At 36.8% G+C, this 21,928-nt stretch overlaps 1 protein-coding gene across 1 annotated transcript; it reads left to right on the top strand.

Annotated features, from left to right (window-relative positions):
- The first annotated feature begins 2,513 nt into the window (after window positions 1-2,513).
- LOC113235176 (spondin-1-like) lies at window positions 2,514-20,979 on the top strand. Its single transcript, XM_026470788.1, has 16 exons — window positions 2,514-2,643; window positions 3,294-3,470; window positions 3,601-3,833; window positions 3,903-4,097; window positions 4,206-4,412; window positions 4,484-4,753; window positions 4,819-4,984; window positions 5,183-5,393; window positions 6,589-6,801; window positions 7,081-7,129; window positions 7,929-8,114; window positions 8,976-9,129; window positions 15,083-15,289; window positions 15,832-15,933; window positions 18,905-18,996; window positions 20,578-20,979. Exons 1-16 carry the CDS (start codon window positions 2,637-2,639, stop codon window positions 20,719-20,721), a joined length of 2,613 nt encoding a protein of 870 aa, XP_026326573.1. The 5' UTR covers window positions 2,514-2,636; the 3' UTR covers window positions 20,722-20,979.
- The last annotated feature ends 949 nt before the right edge of the window (window positions 20,980-21,928 follow it).

Raw genomic sequence — 21,928 nt, 5'->3', positions numbered from 1 at the left:
TAGACAGGTTAAAATTGACAAAATTTCGCTACCCGTAACGGTAACGATGTCCGCTTAGGTTTGAAAAGAAGGAATACCGCGTTCCCACACACGGCGTATATCTGAACAGGTCTTTAAAGGCTCTACGTGAATGTAGTACAATGAAGCGGTTAGTCAATTTATTTTATTTTCGTCCGATAATATGCAAATAAAATGTATTTAGGTTTGTAAACGATGCTTTTATACGACTTTGTGTTAAACATGAAGTCGCTTTTCCTATGGTATCTTCACAAAAATGTGAATTAAACTAAATAAGTGTGATAAGGATTTATGTGATAAAGATAAGATCTAATGAGTAGAACATGTATCCGCGACATATATACTTCCCATAGCATAAGCAACTGAATCATGAAGTTCATTATGTTTAGTCGTCGAACAATAGACATTCCCTACTTAGATACGTAGGTACTTATTTAAACAGCTTTAATTGACGCCCATAAGATACCAGCGCCCTGTAAAAATTCACAGTTTTTGAAATCATCGCTGGGCTTACACTCCTTAGGTTTACGGAATCGTAGTATTAGTAAAAACGTCTAAATAAGTTTCGCCTAAAAATGTTTCTTCTAGATAAAAATAATTTTAAAAATAGTTTTGCACTTTACGACTTCAATTCATAGATATTTCATTGCAGTGCAATTTGCTCATTCTGCCTGGATCTAAGAGTGTTGGGATTGTAATAATGTAATAATAATGATGAACCACAGACAACCACACCAATTGCCTGGTATCATACTAGAGAATTCCCTGTACTGTGAGTACTAGAGCAACGGAATTAACCCTGGGGCAGTTCCCAGAACACCCAGACCAGAACCAATTTAGAATAATTCATTTCCAAATTAGGTGCTGTCGGGAATCGAACCTGGGACCTCCTTATCCAAAGCCAGAGTATAAAACGTGCCACCGAGGTTGTTATTGTCAATTGAAATAGAGTACAAGTTTTCATATATTTTAGCACTGAAGAACTGCTCTTTTACAGATTTTATATATCCAAAAAAGTTATTGTTGGGAACACGACTATAGACATCAATCGTATTGTCAGTAGAGTAAATAAAATGTTTGTTTTTAATTCTGTGAACTAACGCAACTTGGCGACGACTACGGTTCACAATGTGAAATTCGTCAACCTTTAGCTGTTTTAAATTTCAACGGTAAAATCACCTAACGAAATTTTTTTGCTGTCATGATTTATCACTTAAGTAAAATGTATTGAATTTATTTCTATAGTATAGTGTTATTTGTGGCCGTATTACGCCGTGCACGGTATATCGTTACGTCGACAAAGAATCAAAAGCGTCTTCCTATAATACCACGCGTTTTACTTATCTTTAAAATAGTGAAAAATACCATGACTTACCGGTTAGAGCGGTTACATCCGCCGACAGCGATGCAAATGCGATGCAGTGGCAATGCAGTTGCTAATCGTCTACCTTTACACACGTACGAGATTTTAAGCAGCGATGTAAACGCGCGTCCGTGAAACGCGCGTCCGTGAAACGCGCGATTGCATCGCTACACTTACGATTTATAGGTGATTGCATCGATGCCAAAAGTCGCCATGGTAACCACTCTAAGACAGAAAATTGTACAAGCAGTTCGTGGTAAAGTAATTTGGGGAGTTTTGGTTGTAAGTATATCAAAAAGTCAAGGAATTTATAAGTATAAAATTTAATGCGTTCTTCACAAAATGTAGTCATAATAACTATTTAAATACACTATTTCTTTAATTAGTAACTTCCCTATAACATTAGATGATATGCCAAAGTTTTTTCATCAATTTTCGAATCTAGTTCCATCGTAGTTATAGTGCTCTAGTTAGTTAATTATGGATTATATTGTTTTGTCAGGTTAACATCGGAAAACAAACAGACTTAACAAACAGAATTATTATATTTAGTTACCATTACATTATTATAAGCAAAACATGTAATATTATAAGTGTGTAACGTTTAAATGCTATCAGGGCAAATTAAATTGTTTTGTTTATTTGAGATTTATTATTATGTATCGTTTTTAATATTTACAATAAAATAATTTATAAAATACCGGAGTTGTGTTTATTTATTTATAACTTATGATAATAAGAGTTTACTATAACCTTGTTATGACGAGTCTTGTGGTTTATTACATTTATCATGTTCATAAAAAACAATGGCAATACGTCACGTAAATTGAGCATCAAAAACTGTGTTGGAAGTGAAATCGCCGTCTTCAATGTTCTAGCGAATTAATTATTTGTTATGCTCGCTTTTTTCGCCCAATATCTATCTATCTATCACAGATTCGTTAGATCCCCTATTTTAAACGAACCAGGGTGAGGGGTAACAGGGGCTTCCTTTGTCTGGTCTGTTATACATAGGCATAACCATGTATCTACAGGCGAACTTCTTGAGGGCGGGCGGACAGCTGATTTAGTCTGTCATTCGCTTGGATTTGGGTTATAATTTAACGTAGATAATTTAAAATATCCGATTGTTAGCTCCGCATGGTTGTGATGTGTATTTGTGCGTGTATAATACGATGAAATTGTCGAGTAAAATTGTTGTTTCGGGAAGATAACAATTGTGTACAAATCCCTTTGTTTACGTACGTGTTTCGCTATGACGGGTGAGTCCATCAAATTTTTAATTACAGTTTGCCTACCGTGCTTCTTTTGTTCCTGTTACTTTTCTCAAAAAGTTATGAAATGAGTAGGCGAGTGACAAAATATCTGCCAAATCCTCTCCTATATCGTCGGTGTTTTGTAGAATGGGCGAATGCGCCATTTCGAGATATTTTTCAGGGGAGCATGTTCTATGGGTTTTAACGAATGTTTTAAAATATTTACGTCCTGTTTCGAAATAAAATTTGGTTTTAATGAAGTTTATGTTTTAAAATTTAATTTAAAACAGGACGTATATATTTTAAAACAGTCGCCAAAAACTAAAATCCTGAAAAATTTATCGAAATGGCACTTTCGCCTTTCTACAAAACACTGACGATATACAGTTATTCATCTATATTTAACTACCACATTTTGTTTACCAGTTCCTCATCCTACTTAAGAGTCGAGCTCTTGTCGGTGTAGCCTCCCCACGGTTCACTTTGACATTGTTTATTTGTTCACTGTACGCTATACCAATGTCTATACATATACATGTAAACTACGAGTAGTTGCAGTGCATTTCACTAGTTTTGGCCAGTTAACATTAATTAAGTGAAAACATAGTGAAAAGTAGAAATATATTGGTGTTGAAAGTATTGAGATTTTTTTTCAGGCGTCCTATTTACTTTATCGCTGTTTAGTGTGACCGTTATAAGAGCAACCACAATACCTACAACAGCAGCGGAGCTCTGTGAAAAGGCACCACCCCACGCGCAGCCGGCTGACGCTTATTATAAGCTCGGAGTTGCTGGAGACCCTGATCTGTTTCTTCCTGGTGAACTCTATACTGGTAATGTTTAAGTACTTACTCACTTTCATGATGTGATTGTGGATATTTACATTATAACTAACTAGACGATGAATATTTGTAAATGTGAGTATCACTTCCAATTATATAGGCATGGTTTTTCACCTTGCAGTGTCTCTACAAGGCGTGGACAGTGGTCAAGGTCCAACGCCTTTTATAGGGTTTACAATATGGGCTGAATTAGAAGAGGTCACTACGGAAGTTGATAAAGTAGCTGCTATTACGACGCCTTTATCCAATCAATCTCTAGGGACTTTTCAGGCATATGATGCCCACGCCAAGTTACATGAATTTTGTAAACCTGGCGTAGAAAATGCAACTGCTCATTCCAAAACAGAAATTCAGGTTAGTTGTACTACTTTCGGCTAGTGCTTCAATCACCTGTGATAACGTAACACCAGAGAAATGTTTCAGGTAATATGGAGTGCCCCAGCTAACGCAGCTGACATATGCGTTCGACTGTGTGCGCTAGCAAACCAAGGAGAAAACAAAACTACCCCGTCAATATTGGCCAGGAAGTTGTGTGCTGCTCCAGCAGCTCCGGCGAGTTTTACCAGGCAGCCTCCCATAGTTGAACCGTGTTGTGCTTGTGATGAGGCTAAATACGAGGTAGTTGATTTATTAGTATTAGAGCCCCGTGTTGGGCGCCAAATATTTTCGAATGGTGGTTAAATGGTCAAATGCCTAGATATTTACTAAAGTTGATTTTTTTTTCAGGTTACTTTTGAAAGCATATGGTCTAGGAATACGCATCCACGAGAGTTTCCACCGGAATCAGCCAGAGCACATTTTAGCGACTTAATAGGGGCATCGCATACTGCTCGATTCAGAGTTTGGCAAGAAGGACGACTAGCTACTATGGGTTTACGGCGGCTGGCAGATGACGGAACTACCACAGCGCTTGAAAAAGAGTTAAAGGGTGAAGTAAGTAAAGTCCCTCAATAATAATGAACGGCGTTTTAGACGTGACTTTACCTTGATTTCTTATATTACAGAGTGACCATATACGAACGATTATCAAAGCCCGTGGTATCTCCTGGCAACAAGTGGCCGGTCGCGCCGGAATACCAAACACTTTTGCTGTATTCCGTGTTGATGCGAAACATCACCTAGTGTCTCTCGCTGCTAAACTCGCGCCTTCTCCTGACTGGATTGTGGGAGTATCTGCACTTGAATTGTGTAATGTTAACTGCACGTGGAGGACATCTATCACCTTGCCTTTGTATCCTTATGACGCTGGAACTGATAGTGGACTTGGTTATACGGTAAGTTGCAGACGTATCTAAGTGGGTAACAAGAAAGTATTTTAAATATTTTAATTTACTTCTAGTCTCGTCGACAACCAACCGTACCACCAGCACCAGTACGCGCTCTTCGACCAGACTGGCCTCGAGATGTTCGCTCGCCCTTCTTCAGCACCACTGGGGAAATGCGTCCATTTGCCAAGCTACGACTTACCCGCTTACGTCTGTATGAGAAGAGTTGCGATAACTCAGGTGTGTTTAATGTTTTTGCATACCGGAGACGTGCTTAAGTAATAATGGTTAACTTACGGTTTTAAGTTTTTGTAAATAATTTCTGAACGGTTTAAAACCATCAATGTTTTTGAAGCGTCTCTAACTGTTGGTCTAAGAGTAAACGTTCCAATGTGGGCGAAAATGAAAATACCCTTTTAGATACTATTTCTATCATAGATACCGGTAACAATCAAGAATCGCGTGGCAGTAATGGTGGGGCTTGTGCTTTACACGCATGGGGCGAATGGGGCCCGTGTAGTGTTACTTGCGGGTTGGGTCGAAAGACGAGGCAGCGCCATTATGTGTTCCCGGCACGGGCCAATGCTGAAGCTTGCCGCGCTCCGCTTACGGACTACAGTAGCTGTTACGGGCCTAGAAGACATTGCAGGTTCGTAGGTTCAGACATTTTGTAATGAAATGCCTAGAGATAAGAAATAAATAAATAGTACCATATAGTCATTACACACACATACAGGGTTATTTGTAAAATACAGTTTTTGTAATATGACTTTTAAAAAACATAATAAATTTACCAAACATAAACTTTTTAAGTTTTTGTTGTCCTGTCTGACACTGTTTAGATCTACCTGCTGCTTTTTAAGCCCACCCCCGCTCTTACGTTTTGCATCGAACTGGTATTTACGCAACCAGATTCTTTTGTTACCACATAGCTATCACTGATTAGAGCGATACTTTTATTCGTCTGCTTATTGCAAGAAGTCATTATTTGCCATATGAATTCTATGGCAATTAATTACTTCTTGCAATAAGCCGACTATTTAAATATTTTTATATGGAACAAAACGTGTTGTTTATGATGTTCGTTTAAACTGCCTCCGTAGCCGAACGGATACCATGCCGGACTGCCACGCAGAGGTCCCAGGTTCGATTCCCGGGCCGGCAGAAATAGTTGTATGGCCAGCAATTATTTCTCTCGTGAGTTTGGGTGTAATTTGTGGTTGTCTATGTGTGTGTCCATGGCACCCGCGACACAGGGTTTCCCTAGTGCGGGGCTATGTTGAGTGTGTGCGTTATTTATTTATTTATTTATTTATGTTCGTACTATTTATGAGAGGTTGTTAATATTTTAGACATAACCCTGAATATAGAAAATTACATGATATTTGTACAGACGACAATACATCAAGCAAGCACATTGACGGATCTTGTTCCGTTGCCCCGGAGGCGACATTCGAACGTGTATAGAACAAATTCGAAAAGTGTACCTATTGCTTGATGTGCTGTTGACTGTACCTACTTATAAACCATGAGGTACTCTGATTTCTGTTACTAACATGTCGATGAAAAGGAGGGGAGCCTCATCATAGTACTGTTTTTCAATATCCCCTGTGTTCTCTGTTGAACATTGTCGCTACATGACTGCCTTCTAAAATTCTAAACAAAAGGCCTACAACCAGGACAGTCATCGTTAATCTAACTTAAATCTAACTATTTATTTATTGGTTACGAGTGATCAATCAATATGTAATTCTAGTATGCAGTTACAACATACAAATACGACAAGCAAAACTGAAATTATACCTTGTTTATATAGAACCTAGGCTACATGGATGATTTCTTAGGGCTGTATCCGAATACGAACCAGACCCAGCCGAGGCAACAGGACCGTGTGCGGTGTCGGAATGGTCAGAGTGGTCACCATGCGAGGGCTGTGGTGTGCGCGCGCGCACCCGGGAATACTTGGTACCGCGTGCGCGTAAGCGCTGCCACGTCGGCTTCCGCGCAAGAATGGTCATGAGTCAAGCCATGCCATGTGACGCCGGGCCATGCGAAAGGTAAAAAAGATGCAATTTATACTATTATCTACAATTACGTCAAATTATGTTGAGATGTGGTATTGGCATTGCATACTAAGGATTTCCTGAATTGCACATCCAACGAACATGTCGGTAGATGGGTGTCAATGTAGAAACTAACTTTTTAATATTGTCTCGGGTCTGGATGTGTGTAGTACCGTCTCGTTGTTTCCGATTTCCATAACTCAAGTGCTTTAGTTACTTGCTTTGGGATCAGCGCAACGTATGGGATGTTGTCTAATATTTGTTTATTTACAGACCAGTTGGCGCTCTAGAAAACTCTACAAATTTCGATTGGTTTTTCGTGGTATGTATGTGATTTATTTTTATTACTTTAACTATAGTCTAGTACTCATTAAAATTGATGTATCTATTTATACAGCTACGAATTTTCGTTTGCAATTCCTAAAGTAGTGGGATGTAGGAAGACTAAATATATTTTGAGATACCTACAAAATAAATTTTCGGATTAGATAAGGGCGATTATTCAAGTTAACCGATTTTTTTTATTCTGGGGATGCCAGACTTAAATTATACTTATCATTATTATACGAAAATGTTCACTTTCGTATTCCATACTTCCAGAGGAAAGAGCGCGAAAATAAATTTTTAATTTTCACTTTCAAAAATCATATAAGTGACGTTTTAAAAAAATAAACTCATATGAGTTCTCTTACAGAAATGAAACTAAAACTGAAATATTCTTTGTTTCATAAGTAAGCAAATTACACTTGAAACCGTCATATTATAACTATACTGCTTGTTCGTAAGGCAGATTCCCCTGTGAAGTACGAGCGAGAAACTCTTGGGGCGCCTTTCGTATAAAATCTAGCCTGTAAAAGCGCGTGCGCGTGACGCGACTGAGTCGTTGCAGCTGCACTTTATTGTATGAAAATTAGTAGTGGAATTAGACACACCACTGCAGCCCTTCTACAAGCGTCTAATTTGAAGGCGCTCTGGGAGTTGCACTTTGTAAATGAACATTTGTACGCGTTTATCGTTCACGATATTTATTTCAAACATCATAGTTTTCATATCTCAAATCTCTCATAGTCACCCAAGTAAGTACCTACATAGTCGTAATTGCACTGAGTGGTACTATGTAGGATATTCCGAGGGGCGAGTGCGCTGTATCTGCATGGAGCGACTGGTCGCCGTGTTCGGCGCAGTGCGGGCGTGGCCGGCGTCTACGCACTCGCGTGTATCTCACACGGGATGCTCGTGTGCAGCAGCAACTCTCGCGCCGACTTCTGCACGACTGGAGCCTGTGGTATGCGAGGCTACGGGAACTGGTGAGAATTGCACACGAAATTGTCATCATCATATTAAGCCTGTCGCCCATTGGCGGGACGGCACGGCAAGGGAGCCTTCGGTATTCTTACATGCGAGCGCATATTGACGGCAATTGTTCTACGGTATACTTATGCATGACGTGGCATCCTGCTGTGTCTGCCTCCCTTCGCGTCGCACACCAACCACACGCACGGTGTCCCGAAGCCTGTCGAGGCATTCCGGGGACTGCTGGCTCGATATCCTTAATTTTACCGCTGCTTTGTTTTAGTAACTACGATCATTCGTCATTCAAATATCAACTATAAATGCATACGGTTAAGGTATATTCGTCACATAAAAATCCCTTGCCGTGCCGTATGGTCAGAAAGCGCGGGGCCTAGGCATCCCGAATTAATGCTACAAAAAACCGACCTCAAAAGTAATGCATTCCCTAGTTAGCCACCCTTAGAGGTGGAATATTTTCTTCAAATTTAAATGGGACAACTTCTGAGGTAACCTCTTTCCAACAAAAAATAATTGTCAAATCCAGAGCCGGAGATATTGCGTAACATACATACAAAAAACATACAGTCGAATTGAGAACCTCCTCCTTTTTTTCGATCGGTTAATAAATGGTCCTCGGCCTGTTCCATCGATTCTCTTTCAAACACATACATAAGAAAAGTAAACCAATTTTCTCTATTACTCTTTCTAATGTTACAATAATTATAAAATAAATAACCACTTAGACACATTGTTGTTGTTGGAAAAGATGGAATCGAAGAGAAGAAAAGAATTATTGGCATAGAACTGCTAATTCCTTCCCGGCAGATCTTAGCAGGCAGGTGATTCGTACGTTACAAATTAACATTATGTCGTAGGACATGTCGGTGGAAAACATAACATCGGACGACCCTGAGGTAGAATCACAAGTGGAGAAACACCTAGAAAGGTGTCAGTTCACATTGACGCAACAGGAGGCCCTGTGCGACGCACTCGACAACACTTGTCAGAACACCACTTTGCCACCAGAATGTAAGTTTGTATCAAATTTTTTTTTGTGCATTCGTACAATATTTTTTTACAAAAAACGTGTTGTATACGTGTTTACGTTTAATCGATGTTATGACGACGTGATCGTAGATGAGCGTAACTCACCACAACACAATAAAATCATCTCACTCAACCCTTTGTCAAAATCGTTGTCCTTTCTTTTACTAGAGAAATAACACGATACACGTACCGTAATAAAAAAATATATAATAAGTATCTTAAGTTTGCCGAATCAGAAAAACGTGTTATGATGAAATATGATGAGTTGCGATTCATACTCCAACTCATCGGAAGAACAGAGTCCGATGTGATTATATAGCGAAAATAGGATAAGTACGCCCTAAATGGGCCTTAGGAGAAGGACATACGTTACTTCTCGTCACAAAAATATATCTGGGGGATGAAATTTTGTATGGAAAATAAAACTATGAAAATTAGTATAATACAGAGTACAAGTAGGCTACTCGAAGTACTTATACTTGGCAGATGAAGTCTCGGGAAGTTATTAATAATAAAAATGATAATATAATTTATTTCAGATCTATTAAAATTCATATTTTGTTAGTATACAATCATAATTCTTATATAACTAGTGTTAGTAAATGCATCTTAGTTTAATGTTTATGTTGGCTCAGCCAATGGTAAATCGCTGAATAATAAATATGATTATTATTTATAAAAATGGCGGTTCAATGCCAGCAATAATATTATTACACTATCACAATGGTTGGAACATCCTATTTTAGTAGCAGTAGAGCTCCTTGTGAAAGAGTTCGTCCAGGGTAGTACTGCCACCTTGCCTATTTCTGCCGCCAAGCAGTAGTGTCAGCAGCTTCTTCGTCCGGTCACTTAATATTATAAAAAAAAAGAAAAATAATGTCTACGTATGGTTATTAATTAACTAGATACTTTGTCGAATTCCGGATTTCCGGAAATAGATTTACTGCATCGAAGGATAATAAAAGTAGATATTGTAGATACAATATCCGCTTTAGTTAAAACAAACTATTGATTGCAGCTTATTAAAAAAATGTTTCTTTTTTTTATAAAAAATAAGTGGTGGAATTGATGTTGAGGTCGGCGATGTAGCATGCACACCTAAATAATGCCTATTCACTCTCGCCTTCAAAAGATCCAAGTTGTAGCGTTCGGGGAATCATTCCACTCTCTAGCCGCTCGCCATATAAATGTGGAAGCGAAACGCTTCGTGTGAATCCTGGGAATATCCACAACATAGGTGTGGAATCCCAGCCCGCATCTAGCCTCGATGTTGGAAAGGTGAAAGGTTACCTACAGCATCTACGGCACCACTAGAATTAGTTTAAAATCCAACTTCAGTTTTCTAGACGAATAATTTAAATTTATTAATATTTGTTGGTTTTAACCACTCTCTGTTACTCCTTGTATCTACATGTAGACATTTATACTCATTTGGAACACCCTATTTCAACCTTATTATTATCTATCATCAAAACGTTCATATCAATTAATTTCATTTCGCAGTATTTAATAAAATGAATTTATTTGTAATTCAAATGTGAATAAAGCTTTCAGTAATAATTCCGCCTTATAACGTACTTTGTTAGACTATACAATTTCATTCACGTGTTCCTGAGATATTGCTCAATAATTTAGCAGCTCGTGAATTTATACTACACGTGTTTACTCCCACAAGTGTGACGTCTCGACTGCGTGTGAAATAATATGGGCTGAAGGTAATATAGGCAGGTAACAACACAAGATATTTGTTATAAAATAAGTACTGAATTAGCTCCATTTATTTATTTAATCTTAAAGGATACGAACAGCTTTCACTATAACAGAATAGAAATTAAAATAAGAATAGTAAGCAAACAGTTTCCTGCTCATAGAAGCTGAATAGTTAAATAATCATTGATAACACAGGCAAAAAAAATGCAAATGCGACATAGTGATTTTTTAAGCTGTCGATAAGTAAGGTCGTACTAGCGTCATTAACCTATTTAAAAATGAAATAAAATTTAATTATTATAGATAAATAAGTTCATTCCCAGAATCCAGCCATCATATTATCATTCTTCTTTAAAGAAAAGTAACATTATAACTTTTTTATAAAAAAAACAGAGGTCAAAACTTTGTGGAATTATATTTATTTGCCAAGTTTTATTGAAATGGGTGAAATCTACGTGAAATCCAATAAACCGGATTCATCCCCTAATTTGCCACCCATAAAGATGAAATATTTTTTCAAATTCTTTCCAACAAAAAAAAAAATCATCGAAACCGGTTCACAAATGTCGGAGTAATCGCATACAAAAAATACAGTCGAATTGAGAACCTCTTTGTTTTAAGTCGGTTAAAACTAATGTAATTTATGTGTATAAGGGTGTACAAATATGCCGAATGCGCTGCATGCGCGCTGTAAGTGCGCCTCTGTAATTACACGTAAGGCAAGCAAGCATATACTATGGAGCTCAAGTGGCGCGCGTAAAGCACGCTAACACATAGCACAACGTAATGCACGTGTGCAGCTCACGCGCCTTTCGCGAACAGGCGCATTGGCCAGATCTGTATGTACATTTAGTCGCTGTAAGAGGTATTAAAACGAGATCGCATTATTGTTTTGCATCTTGCCAACTGCGCCAATGTTTATTGCTACTCGTGCTTTTGAGACATTCCTCGCTTTATACTTTGTAAAATATTCTATTTCTCCAATAATTCTTTGGTCTGGTTGATTATAGTTTAATATTTTCTTTTCTGTACTTTATTTCTTCAACCTCCTTGTACGACATACACTATCTCTTTTATTTATTTTTTTATTGTAATGGTACAAATTACAGAAAAAGATTAAAACATTATACTTTAATATCATAATTAATTTTTTTTTAATCAGTAAATCTGCGTTCCAATTACAACTGTGGGTACCTACACAGCACACAGAAAATTGTGTGTTCTGGATCTTACGAAAAAAAATAGCAAAATTTGAAAATAGAACGGTGTTAACATATGATTAAAATCTTCGATGTATAAAGAGTAGAAATGACAGAGTTTTTGAATGCAGAAAGACTTCACGGAATATTTATCATGGTTCTAACAAATATATCGTTATTATAATTCTACACATCCGGAAAATCGGCCTATTTGCAGAAACATTAGGTACTATTCATAAAAGCACCATTAACTCTATGTGTACAAGGTTATTTATCAAATATTAACAATCTCGCAGGGCTATAATATTACTAATATAAACAACAACTTTTGTTCCACGACTTTAAATATATTTAATAATTCATCAGATTTTACTTTCGTACAAAAATAACAATATTTAAATTGTTCGCTTTAAACAGCGGCGATAACTCTGTGTGGTAACAAAAGAACGTGGGGGTCGGTCGTCGGGGAGGTCGCTTGCTCATTTGAACTTACTATCAAATACAGATGTAGAAAGTGTCATATAGTACAACAAAGATTTAAAAGTTTCTTTTTAGTAAATATATGTATATATTACGTTTTGTAAAAAGCCATGGAACAAAAGTTGTTATTTATCACGTGTATAGGTAATATAGTCCTGCGAGGTTACTAGTATTTTACAAATAACCCTGGACGTACTTAACTCATTGAAGCATTTATATGATATCATAACAATTGCTTTAGCACAACGTTCATTTCGTCTATATTTAATAACAACGTCGATAGATACGTCGATGCAAAGTATAGAAATCTTCGCTAAAAAAAAATACTGCTTACGTCGAACATTGGCGGTTTTTACTTTTGAACTTTATAATAGTAGGTATAAGAGTTTACGTATATATTGTCCCACTGCTGGGCACAGGCCTCCTCTCACGATGACTTAGCTTGGGCTGTACTTCCCACACGACCCAATGCGATTGGGAACTTCACACACATCATTAAATTGCTTTGCAGATGTGTGCAGGTTTCTTCACGATGTTTTCTTTCACCGAAAAGCTGTAGGGTTAATAAGCTTTTGGAGTGGAGTGGTAAAGATCTTCGAAATCAAAGGGTTGGCGAATTACAAGGTAATTTACATTTATGTAAAGGAAATAATTTGTAAGTGTGTAGTAGAGTAAGAGTGATGTGGTGTGTAAGGTGGAGACGTGGAGTTGAAGGCCTCTGTTCTCGGATAAAATTGATTGTCCGTCTCTGATCGAAAGTATAAACTTTAACACCCCCCTTAAACCCACGCGTCACGCCGTAATGCATTGCTCACCTGCGCACCGGACAAATTATGATCAAAGTTTTATTATTTCGTGTATTGTGTGTATTAAGACAGTATTACCAAGAAGTTCGTGGACAGGACCCATTTTGTAATTCTAAGGCAAATTTTAAAAATGAAATAATAAAAACATGATGAGCACGCACGCACGCACTTGTGCGTGTGCGTGTGAGTGTTTATTGAATTTAATATTTATCGTGCTAAATCTCACTCCGAATTAGAGATGGCTTTTTACCTGATAAATATCCGTCTAAGCATAAATATCTGATAACTATCCGTTTTTACTGTGTATTTATCCTAAAACACGGATTATTTTTTTGTAGTGTTTTTAATAATAAAATTCATTAGAATTCATTTTTTAATAAATAATTACATTTTTGCCATTCTTTTATGTAACAGTACTGTTCTACCTATGTTTTTGGAGTCGAGTGGTATAAAAAATTCGATTGATAGAAAGATATCAAATGAACTGTAACCCTTGAGCTGATATATCCTGCGTAAATAAAGTGCGACCCAACTTTATGGTGTTGGGATCTACTGCATACTAAATAAAGTCATAATTGGCCTTGAAATAGCCTAAGGATTCTCTTTCACATGTTCACACATAAAATCTATTACCTAAAACACATGATATAAAAAATAAATGTTTATAATTGTGTAGGTACCTACACAAAGTGTTTTAAAAATATACTTTGTTTTACTAAATATTAATAATAAACCACGATTAAAAATATTTATCCACGTTTTTGTATAAATATCGAGTAAAAATGGATATTTATCCTGAGTATTTATCCCAATGATATTTATCCATGACCCATCTCTACTCCGAATAAATATGCCATTGTATTAATGGGACGATTTTTAGTTTTAATGCTCTGTCGTTGATCACATTGCCATTCCTCATCAGGTGAGATGGAGGTCAAATACGTACTTATTTAAAAATAAACAACAAAATATTAAGATGTTCTATAACGGGTAGTTAGTTACGCTTCTATCGAGTTACAGACGTTTTGCGAACAAATAGCGGCGGTCGCTGTGTCTAATGTAAAAGTAGATCTAAATCTAATTAGGTCGCAGACACATGGCAACACCAACTGCGCAAGGGACATTCTGATGTTTCGTCGCAATTTTTAACCGACTTCAAAAAAGGAGGAGGTTCTCAATTTGTCTATACGTTTTTTTTTGTACTTATGCTACGCGATAATTTGTGAACCGATTTTGATGATTTTTTTTCTATTGGAAAAAGGGTACCTCAGAAGTGGTCTCATTTATATTTGAAGAAAATATTCCACCTCTAAGGGCGGCAAACTAGGGGATGAATTACTTTTGAGGTTGGTTTTTTAATACTTTCTACTGATGAATGTTAAAGTTTTGGTTCTTTTGGGTGTTTTCGTCTAAAAGGGTATATTCTTTTAGTTTATTTATCGTAGATACTGAAAATGTACATATTAAACCTTAATTAACCAAGTACTCAATTAACAATAATTATAATTTTAGGGAATTGAAACTAATTTTATTTTGATTTCTGACTTTGCCATTGTTCCCTTTTTTTTTTTTCTCTTTTGTTATTTTTACACAACACTAGTTCACGTTAGGTTAATACTTACTAGTTCTTGCAGTTCTTGTCGATCTCAATGTCAGCTTTTCCGATACAAAAATTGTTCTGTCTAAATTCCAAGTGCTTTGATTTTGATGTACATGTTTTATTTTGTCGTATGCTTACAGATGTGTGCACACTTCCGGCATCAGTGGGTCCATGTCGAGCATATGTCGAGCGTTGGTTCTACGACGCGATGAAAGCGGTCTGCGAGCCTTTCGGGTTCACTGGATGTGGTGGAAATGCTAATAATTTCCCTACTGAGGAGGAATGTCAACGAAAGTGTAAAGGAATTATCAACGTCGCTACCACTCCTGATTCTGCTATCTCCACTGGTATTTTTTTATGAATATTTAATGTGCGAGACAATCACACCAATTGCCTGGCCTCAAACTAGGGAACTCCCTGTACTATGAGTACCAGAGTAACGGAATACACTCTGGGGCACTTCCCAGAACACCTAGACCAGAACCAATTTAGAAAGATTCATTTCCCAGTTTGGTCCTACCGGGAATCGAACCCTGGACTTCCTCATCGAATGCCCACAGTATAAACCGTTGAGCCATCGAGGCCGTCATTAATAAAAAAAGAAAGCTGTGAAAATGCCACTTGTTTTAAATTTTCCAATTTATAATATTAAAAGCTTGTCCTAAGTTATAGATTCCTACGGTATAAGATCTCGATGATTGTTGCAAAAACAAACTATGCTTCTAAATTAAGTAAACATTTTATGAAATTTGGCATGTATATTAGAAGATTATTTTTTATTTTTCTTAATGTACTGATGGGAGATAGATCACTGGATGTCAAAATAATTGTATTATTTAATATTATGTAATTAATTAATCTACTAAGCCGTCAAACGTTGTTTGCACAGCTGCTGTGGCGCCCGCGCCTGAAATGAGCACAAAAAAAGTGAAAACTACACAGTCGCCGGCCGACAATGAAGTATTGCAGAACGACGCACCTGGACTACAGGGTAAATAATGTTAGGGCCATAACACGCAGGTGAAATTTGAACGTAAGCATTGCAATTACACCAGAGTGACGTATTAACAATGCCGCGGCAAGTGTATACTCACCTATTTTGAAGTGTGTACATAACATACAGTTGCGACTTTTAAACATTTTTAGTATTAATGGCTTTGCCTTCGCATTTAGCCAATGAAAGGGTTGGGAAAGCAGAATTACAGATTATGGAAAAGTTGCGGATGAGAAAGGTTTGGTTATAAAAAGGATATGGTGGGTTGGGTAACATACCCACATGGGTAGCTATTATAAATCGGCATGCATATTAAAGCTTGTAAAATAAAACCCATAACATATTTCTTTTATTTTATGACAATAATAATAATACTACTATTAATTATGATAATTATGTGCTACAGAGTCACGCCAATTACCAGGTGTCAAACTAGAAAATTCCCTGTGCTATGAGTACCCTGAACCAATTTAGAAAAAAATATTTCCCAAATTGGTCCTACCGGGAATCGAACCTGGGACCTTCACGTCTAGCGCCCATAGTGCAAACCATTGGCCCACTGAAGTCGTAATATAAGGGAATCATCACATTTATCGACATTCAATCGCATTAAGCCGGTTAGAAAAAGCTTTATGTCCATTATAATAAAACCGAAAACGTCGTTGTGCGTTTCGCGTCGGCTGCCCGAGCGGAAGTGAAACGCGGAACGTCTTTTTCGCTCCTATTACCAATGATCGGAATTGAGGGAGTTAACTTAGCTAAACTAAAGAAAAATGTCAACATTCCTTTGTACAAAACCCGGGACATCTGGGAACTCGTTATATTTGAATATGCGTATTATACCTATACAGAAATTTGAGTACATTGGCGAGAAATTACTATGTCATAATAGGGGTTAAAGTATGAAATTGCCGATTTGTACTGAAAATCTAAATTGTTTATTTTTTAAATTTTTAACAAATTTATTTAATCAAAATAGTTGCCATTATTATCTATACATTGCTGCCATTTAATGGGAAGGTTATTAATGCCTTTGCGATAGAACTCCGACGATCTAGACTGCACAAACTGTGTGAAAGCATTTTGTACTGCCTCCTGGGAAGAAAACTTCTTGTCACGTAGATAATTGTCCAAATCACGAAAAAAATGGTAGTCCGTTGGAGCAAGGTCTGGTGAATACGGAGGATGACGAATGGTTTCTAACTGCAGTTCCTGAAGGGTCAAAATGGTTTCTCGTGCTGTGTGAGGTCTCGCGTTGTCGTGGAGCAATAATGGTGAAGATCGATTCATGAGTCGGGGCTGTTTTACTGCTAGTTTTGTCAACATGGTTCGGAGTTCGGCACAATAGACATCTGCCGTTATTGCTTGACCAGATCGAAGAAAACTATAGTGAATAACACCATGCTGAGACCACCAAACAGTTACCATTACCTTTTTATTGGTAAGTTTTGCTTTAGGACACTGTTGTGGCATTTGACCTGGAGTCAGCCATTGCATTTTTCTTTTCCGGTTATCATAAAGAATCCACTTTTCATCACATGTTACAATTCGATCCAATATTCCTTCATTTCTGTACCGGTTCAACAAGGCAACACAAGTTTCAACACGCGTTTCTTTCAGCAGATCAGTCAAATCATGAGGCACCCATTTTTCGTATTTTTTTATTTTATTGATTTGACGCAAGTGAGTCAATATTGTGGGTAAGGTAACGTTAAACCATGCCGCTAATTCCTGGGTAGTTTGACTAGGATTGGCTTCCACTATCTCTCTTAATTCATCGTTATTCACCTGTGTGGGCGGTCTTCCTCGTGACTCGTTCTTTAAGTCGAAATTTCCATCACGAAAGCGTTTAAACCAAAATCGCACGGTGCGTTCATTAGTAGACACCTCTCCAAACGCAGCATTGATATTGCGGGCTGTTTCTGCCGCGTTAGTTCCGCGTCGGAACTCGTATTAAAAAATCACTCGAATTTTCGCAGTATCCATCTTTCTTGTCTAAATTGAATAACAAAAACAATTGAAAGTCGATATTCAAATGTTTCAAATTTAAAAAAAGAAAATCACAGAAACCATTTGAAACAAGTTTCATTCGAAAACCTCAAACCATGAAGATTCTATGAAAATTCAAAGAACCTATTGCAATAAAACGGCAATTTCATACTTTAACCCCTAATATTAAGTATTTGTTACAATTGTTTCAAAAAATAATATTCTAATTGTGTTTCTATTGGTGTATTTCTATACTCACGTATTTAAATACTTGGCCCACTGAAAAAATAAACACGAGACAACCTATATTTTGAAATGTTTAGAAAATAGACAGTCAAGTAATCTCTGTACGGGGTACTAAAAAAACCGACCTCAAAAGTTCGTGGAATTACATATATTTGCCAAGTTTTATTGAAATCAGTTACCAGAAAGTGCGCGAAACCGGAAAATATATTCCCTCGTTTGCCACCCTTAGAGGTGGAATATTTTCTTCAAATTTATACGGCACCATTATCGAGGTACCCTCTTTAAAACAAAAAAAAGAATACCAAAATCGGTTCACAAATTATCGCGAAACATACATACAAAAAAAATGCAGTCGAATTGAGAACCTCCTTCTTTTTTAAAGTCGGTTAAAAATAACTTTTATACGCATCGATGACGAATGTCTATATGAACATGTCCATACTGACAACTAAAAACGTTCATAGGTAGATCCTTTTTCAGGTAGATCCCTCCGATTAGAGCTTATTATATAGACATAAAAATTTTTCTGACCGGCTTAATGTTAATTTATGTCGTTAGGTGAGGTGACTCCCTAAAGAAGCAAATTTAGGGCTAAACAGAGACAAAGATAGACAATGAACAACAGGCGGCGGCGAATTTCAATTGTTCCACGCGTTTTTTGACCACTAGATCGGCCGCCGTGGTCATTTTAACAGCTAAGTTGTGGGACTACATGTGATAATGCTATGTGCAGACGTGGACTGCGAGATAGGCCCGTGGCTCGGCTGGAGTAACTGTTTTGGTGAATGCAACTTTGCCATCAAACTCAACTACCGTCGAATTGTGGTGAGTAACAGGATATTTTATTATATTACCTACTGCGTTTTGGTGCTGGGGCTTCACAATCCTCTGAATAACAATGACTTGTGACGTATGTGGCTTGAACACCGCCGCACGATTTATTCCGCCTTCGCCTTTCCATTATCGGGGGACTAGACGGAGTCTGAGGTTTCATACACAGAACAATACACTAGAACTAAAATAATTGAATTGAATTGAAGTGCTTAGTGAGCGTGGAACATGTGGCAACAGCACGGAAAGCTCCACATACTTGAGCTGAGTCAGCCATTTTCACTTTGTATGTTATGGTCGTGTCAATTGTCTCCCGCAAAACCTCTAAAATCATAGAAAAATGCCTTATTTTGCTACTTTGGAAAGCAAAAATGATAGTGGCACTTGTAATATTTACCATGGTGGTGTTCCTCGTATCATCGTTAAAGTGTTATTTAATTTAATTTAAATAAATTATAAATTGTCTGTTTATCGTAATATTTTTTTTTGTTACAAGAAACGAAATTAAACCTTATGACGCTGCAATATGGTCGCTTCTTTTTTTAAAGAAATAAGTACATATCTTGAATTAGTAGTCGTCGTTCAGCTGTAGACCGCTAGATGGCAGCACATTGACTGAAATCGCAATATAAAATCAAAACATTGTACTTGCAATAATAGGTGCTGAACTTTCAACGTTACAGGCTACAGTTTAAATTATATTATCAGTCCAGAATTTGCTACATCTTTTTAAATTAAATACAATGACCAATTATTACCAAGATTTCGAAGTGTTCAAAACATTTGATTGTGTGAGTTTTGGCGACAGCGGTTCTGATTGTGATGCTTAAGGCACTTTCAAAGACTTTTTTCTTCCGTAGTTCTGCCCCAATATTGTGAACATTCCAAAGATTCGAATGAAACGTTACGGTTCCAAATTTAGGCTTTGGAATGGACTTCCTGCCTGCAGACTTATTACCTGAACAGAACATTAGAACATTACTGCGTGCCGGGTTCGAAGGGCAAAGGCGCTGGCGAAATTACAAGCACATGGGACCTGTTAACTTATGTCTCAAGGTGACAGGCGCAGTGGCAGTGCCCTTCAGATCTTTGCGACTTAAAGCTCTGAGTCGTACTACAACTGTTATGGATAGGCGTGTAGCTTACCATTAGGCGCACGACTTGTTCGTCCCGTCACTTAGTATTATAAAACAATATATATACATTTATTTGCGCCTTAAAAAGCGCCTTAAAATTAATAAAAAGCGTAGTCGAAACCATTTAAAGTCGTGTTCAATCAATTGTTTTGAGTTTCTTCGTGAACAATCTACTATACTGCCCTCCTTGTTATAACTAACGTCTTGAATTAGCAAAACGAGATCTACAACCCCCTATTAGCGGTTTTTTTATATCTTATTTAGTTTCAGTTTCATTGGCACAATCAACTTAATTGACATCTTTCAAAGAAAAATCTTCAGGTGCCAATATCTCGAAGTTACCAAAATACAAATGCTTTAGATATTACAAGGAGGGCAGTGCACTGCACACTGTAATATACCAACGAAACGGGGCTCAAAACGCATGTTTCTTTTTTAGCGCCGCAACTCTGGAACTGGTAACAAATGCCCTAAATTGATAAAAAGTCGCACGTGCACACCTGACCTGTGTAATCACACCTTTACCGTCACACCGACGCCGAATGACGGTTTTAATGTCGAACTTCATTATGATGACGATTGAATTTTTATGACGAATTTTACGATTTAATTAAATTTTATTATTCATATTTCCGAAAATTAATTGTTATTTTTTAGTATCAGAATCGTAGTAGGCTGTATTGTATTAATTTTAGACCCTGAAACGTAGTTATAAGTTTGATTTTTGACATGAATTTGTTGTCAGCGTTAAAGATAGAGGCAAGTTATAAAATTGTATAATAACTTTGATCTTTAATAATAAGTTGTTGACACAGCCAATAAATTTTCAAAATAAAGTATTCGCAAATGAAAAGAGTTTTTCATTTGACTTTGATATATAGATACTTATTGCTTCTAGTACGATTTTATATAAGCATTATAATATTATTGACCAACGATTGGTTCTTCGAGTCGTAGACCAAAATTTAAAATAAGATTAAAAAAAATAAGACATCCTTAACACTAACTAACCAGCGTTATCTTTTATATCAAGTTGAAAATATTAATATTTTATTCCCACCTGATACCCTGGTACTTACAAGTTTGTTTTTGGTAGGTACTATGACATATGGTAGACTCAACAAGAAAATGTATTAGAGGGTTATACTGTATTGTATTTAGTTTTTTATGTATTAATTATAACATTAAACTTATATTTTAAATATTACTTAAGACTCAGTTTTTGTTATTTGTGATTTGCAATGTCAATATTAATGACCTGTCACAAAAAAAAACAATTGTCTGTGATAATTACAACTTTTGATCACAATTTATCAATAAATGAATGAATGAATTTGATTTCAAACTTCTTTTTCTCTTGACTGTACTTACCTTATAAATGCAATGGGGGATCCGTTGGGAGTTGTAAAATATAGAGGGAATCAGTTGGGATATAAAATAGGCGGTGGATTAGGGGATCAGATAGGAATAACCACTAGCTCAACCATTTTATTAAATAACATTATACTTTACTGCACTTCTAGTAGAGATTGAAGATTGTTGAAGGCACTCGTGTAATATACGAGCGTAATTGTGACATCAGTAATGAATGTAAGGTAAGTGATTGGCGTCGCGTCGATGACACTTGCAGATTATGTACTTCGCTTGTAAGTGCACCGTTTCCGCCATACTTCCATCGCATGTTATTTATCGTCCACGCACTTTAGAATACAATATTGTAAATATGCTTTATTTTAATAACTTAAGGTTTAATCATCAATATATTTATTGTTTTCTTGCAAATAATCGAT

This window comes from Hyposmocoma kahamanoa, unplaced genomic scaffold (assembly GCF_003589595.1).
Source record: "Hyposmocoma kahamanoa isolate Upper Pololo Valley unplaced genomic scaffold, ASM358959v1 87, whole genome shotgun sequence".
Lineage (NCBI taxonomy): Eukaryota > Metazoa > Arthropoda > Insecta > Lepidoptera > Cosmopterigidae > Hyposmocoma > Hyposmocoma kahamanoa.
The sequence above is the reverse complement of the archived record's forward strand: the minus strand, read 5'-3'. Positions and strand labels throughout refer to the sequence as shown.

Coding starts and splice junctions, on each gene's coding strand:
- LOC113235176 (XM_026470788.1), top strand. Junction 4,754..4,818: donor ATAGTGGACTTGGTTATACG/GTAAGTTGCAGA, acceptor ATTTACTTCTAG/TCTCGTCGACAACCAACCGT. Junction 4,985..5,182: donor GAAGAGTTGCGATAACTCAG/GTGTGTTTAATG, acceptor TTTCTATCATAG/ATACCGGTAACAATCAAGAA.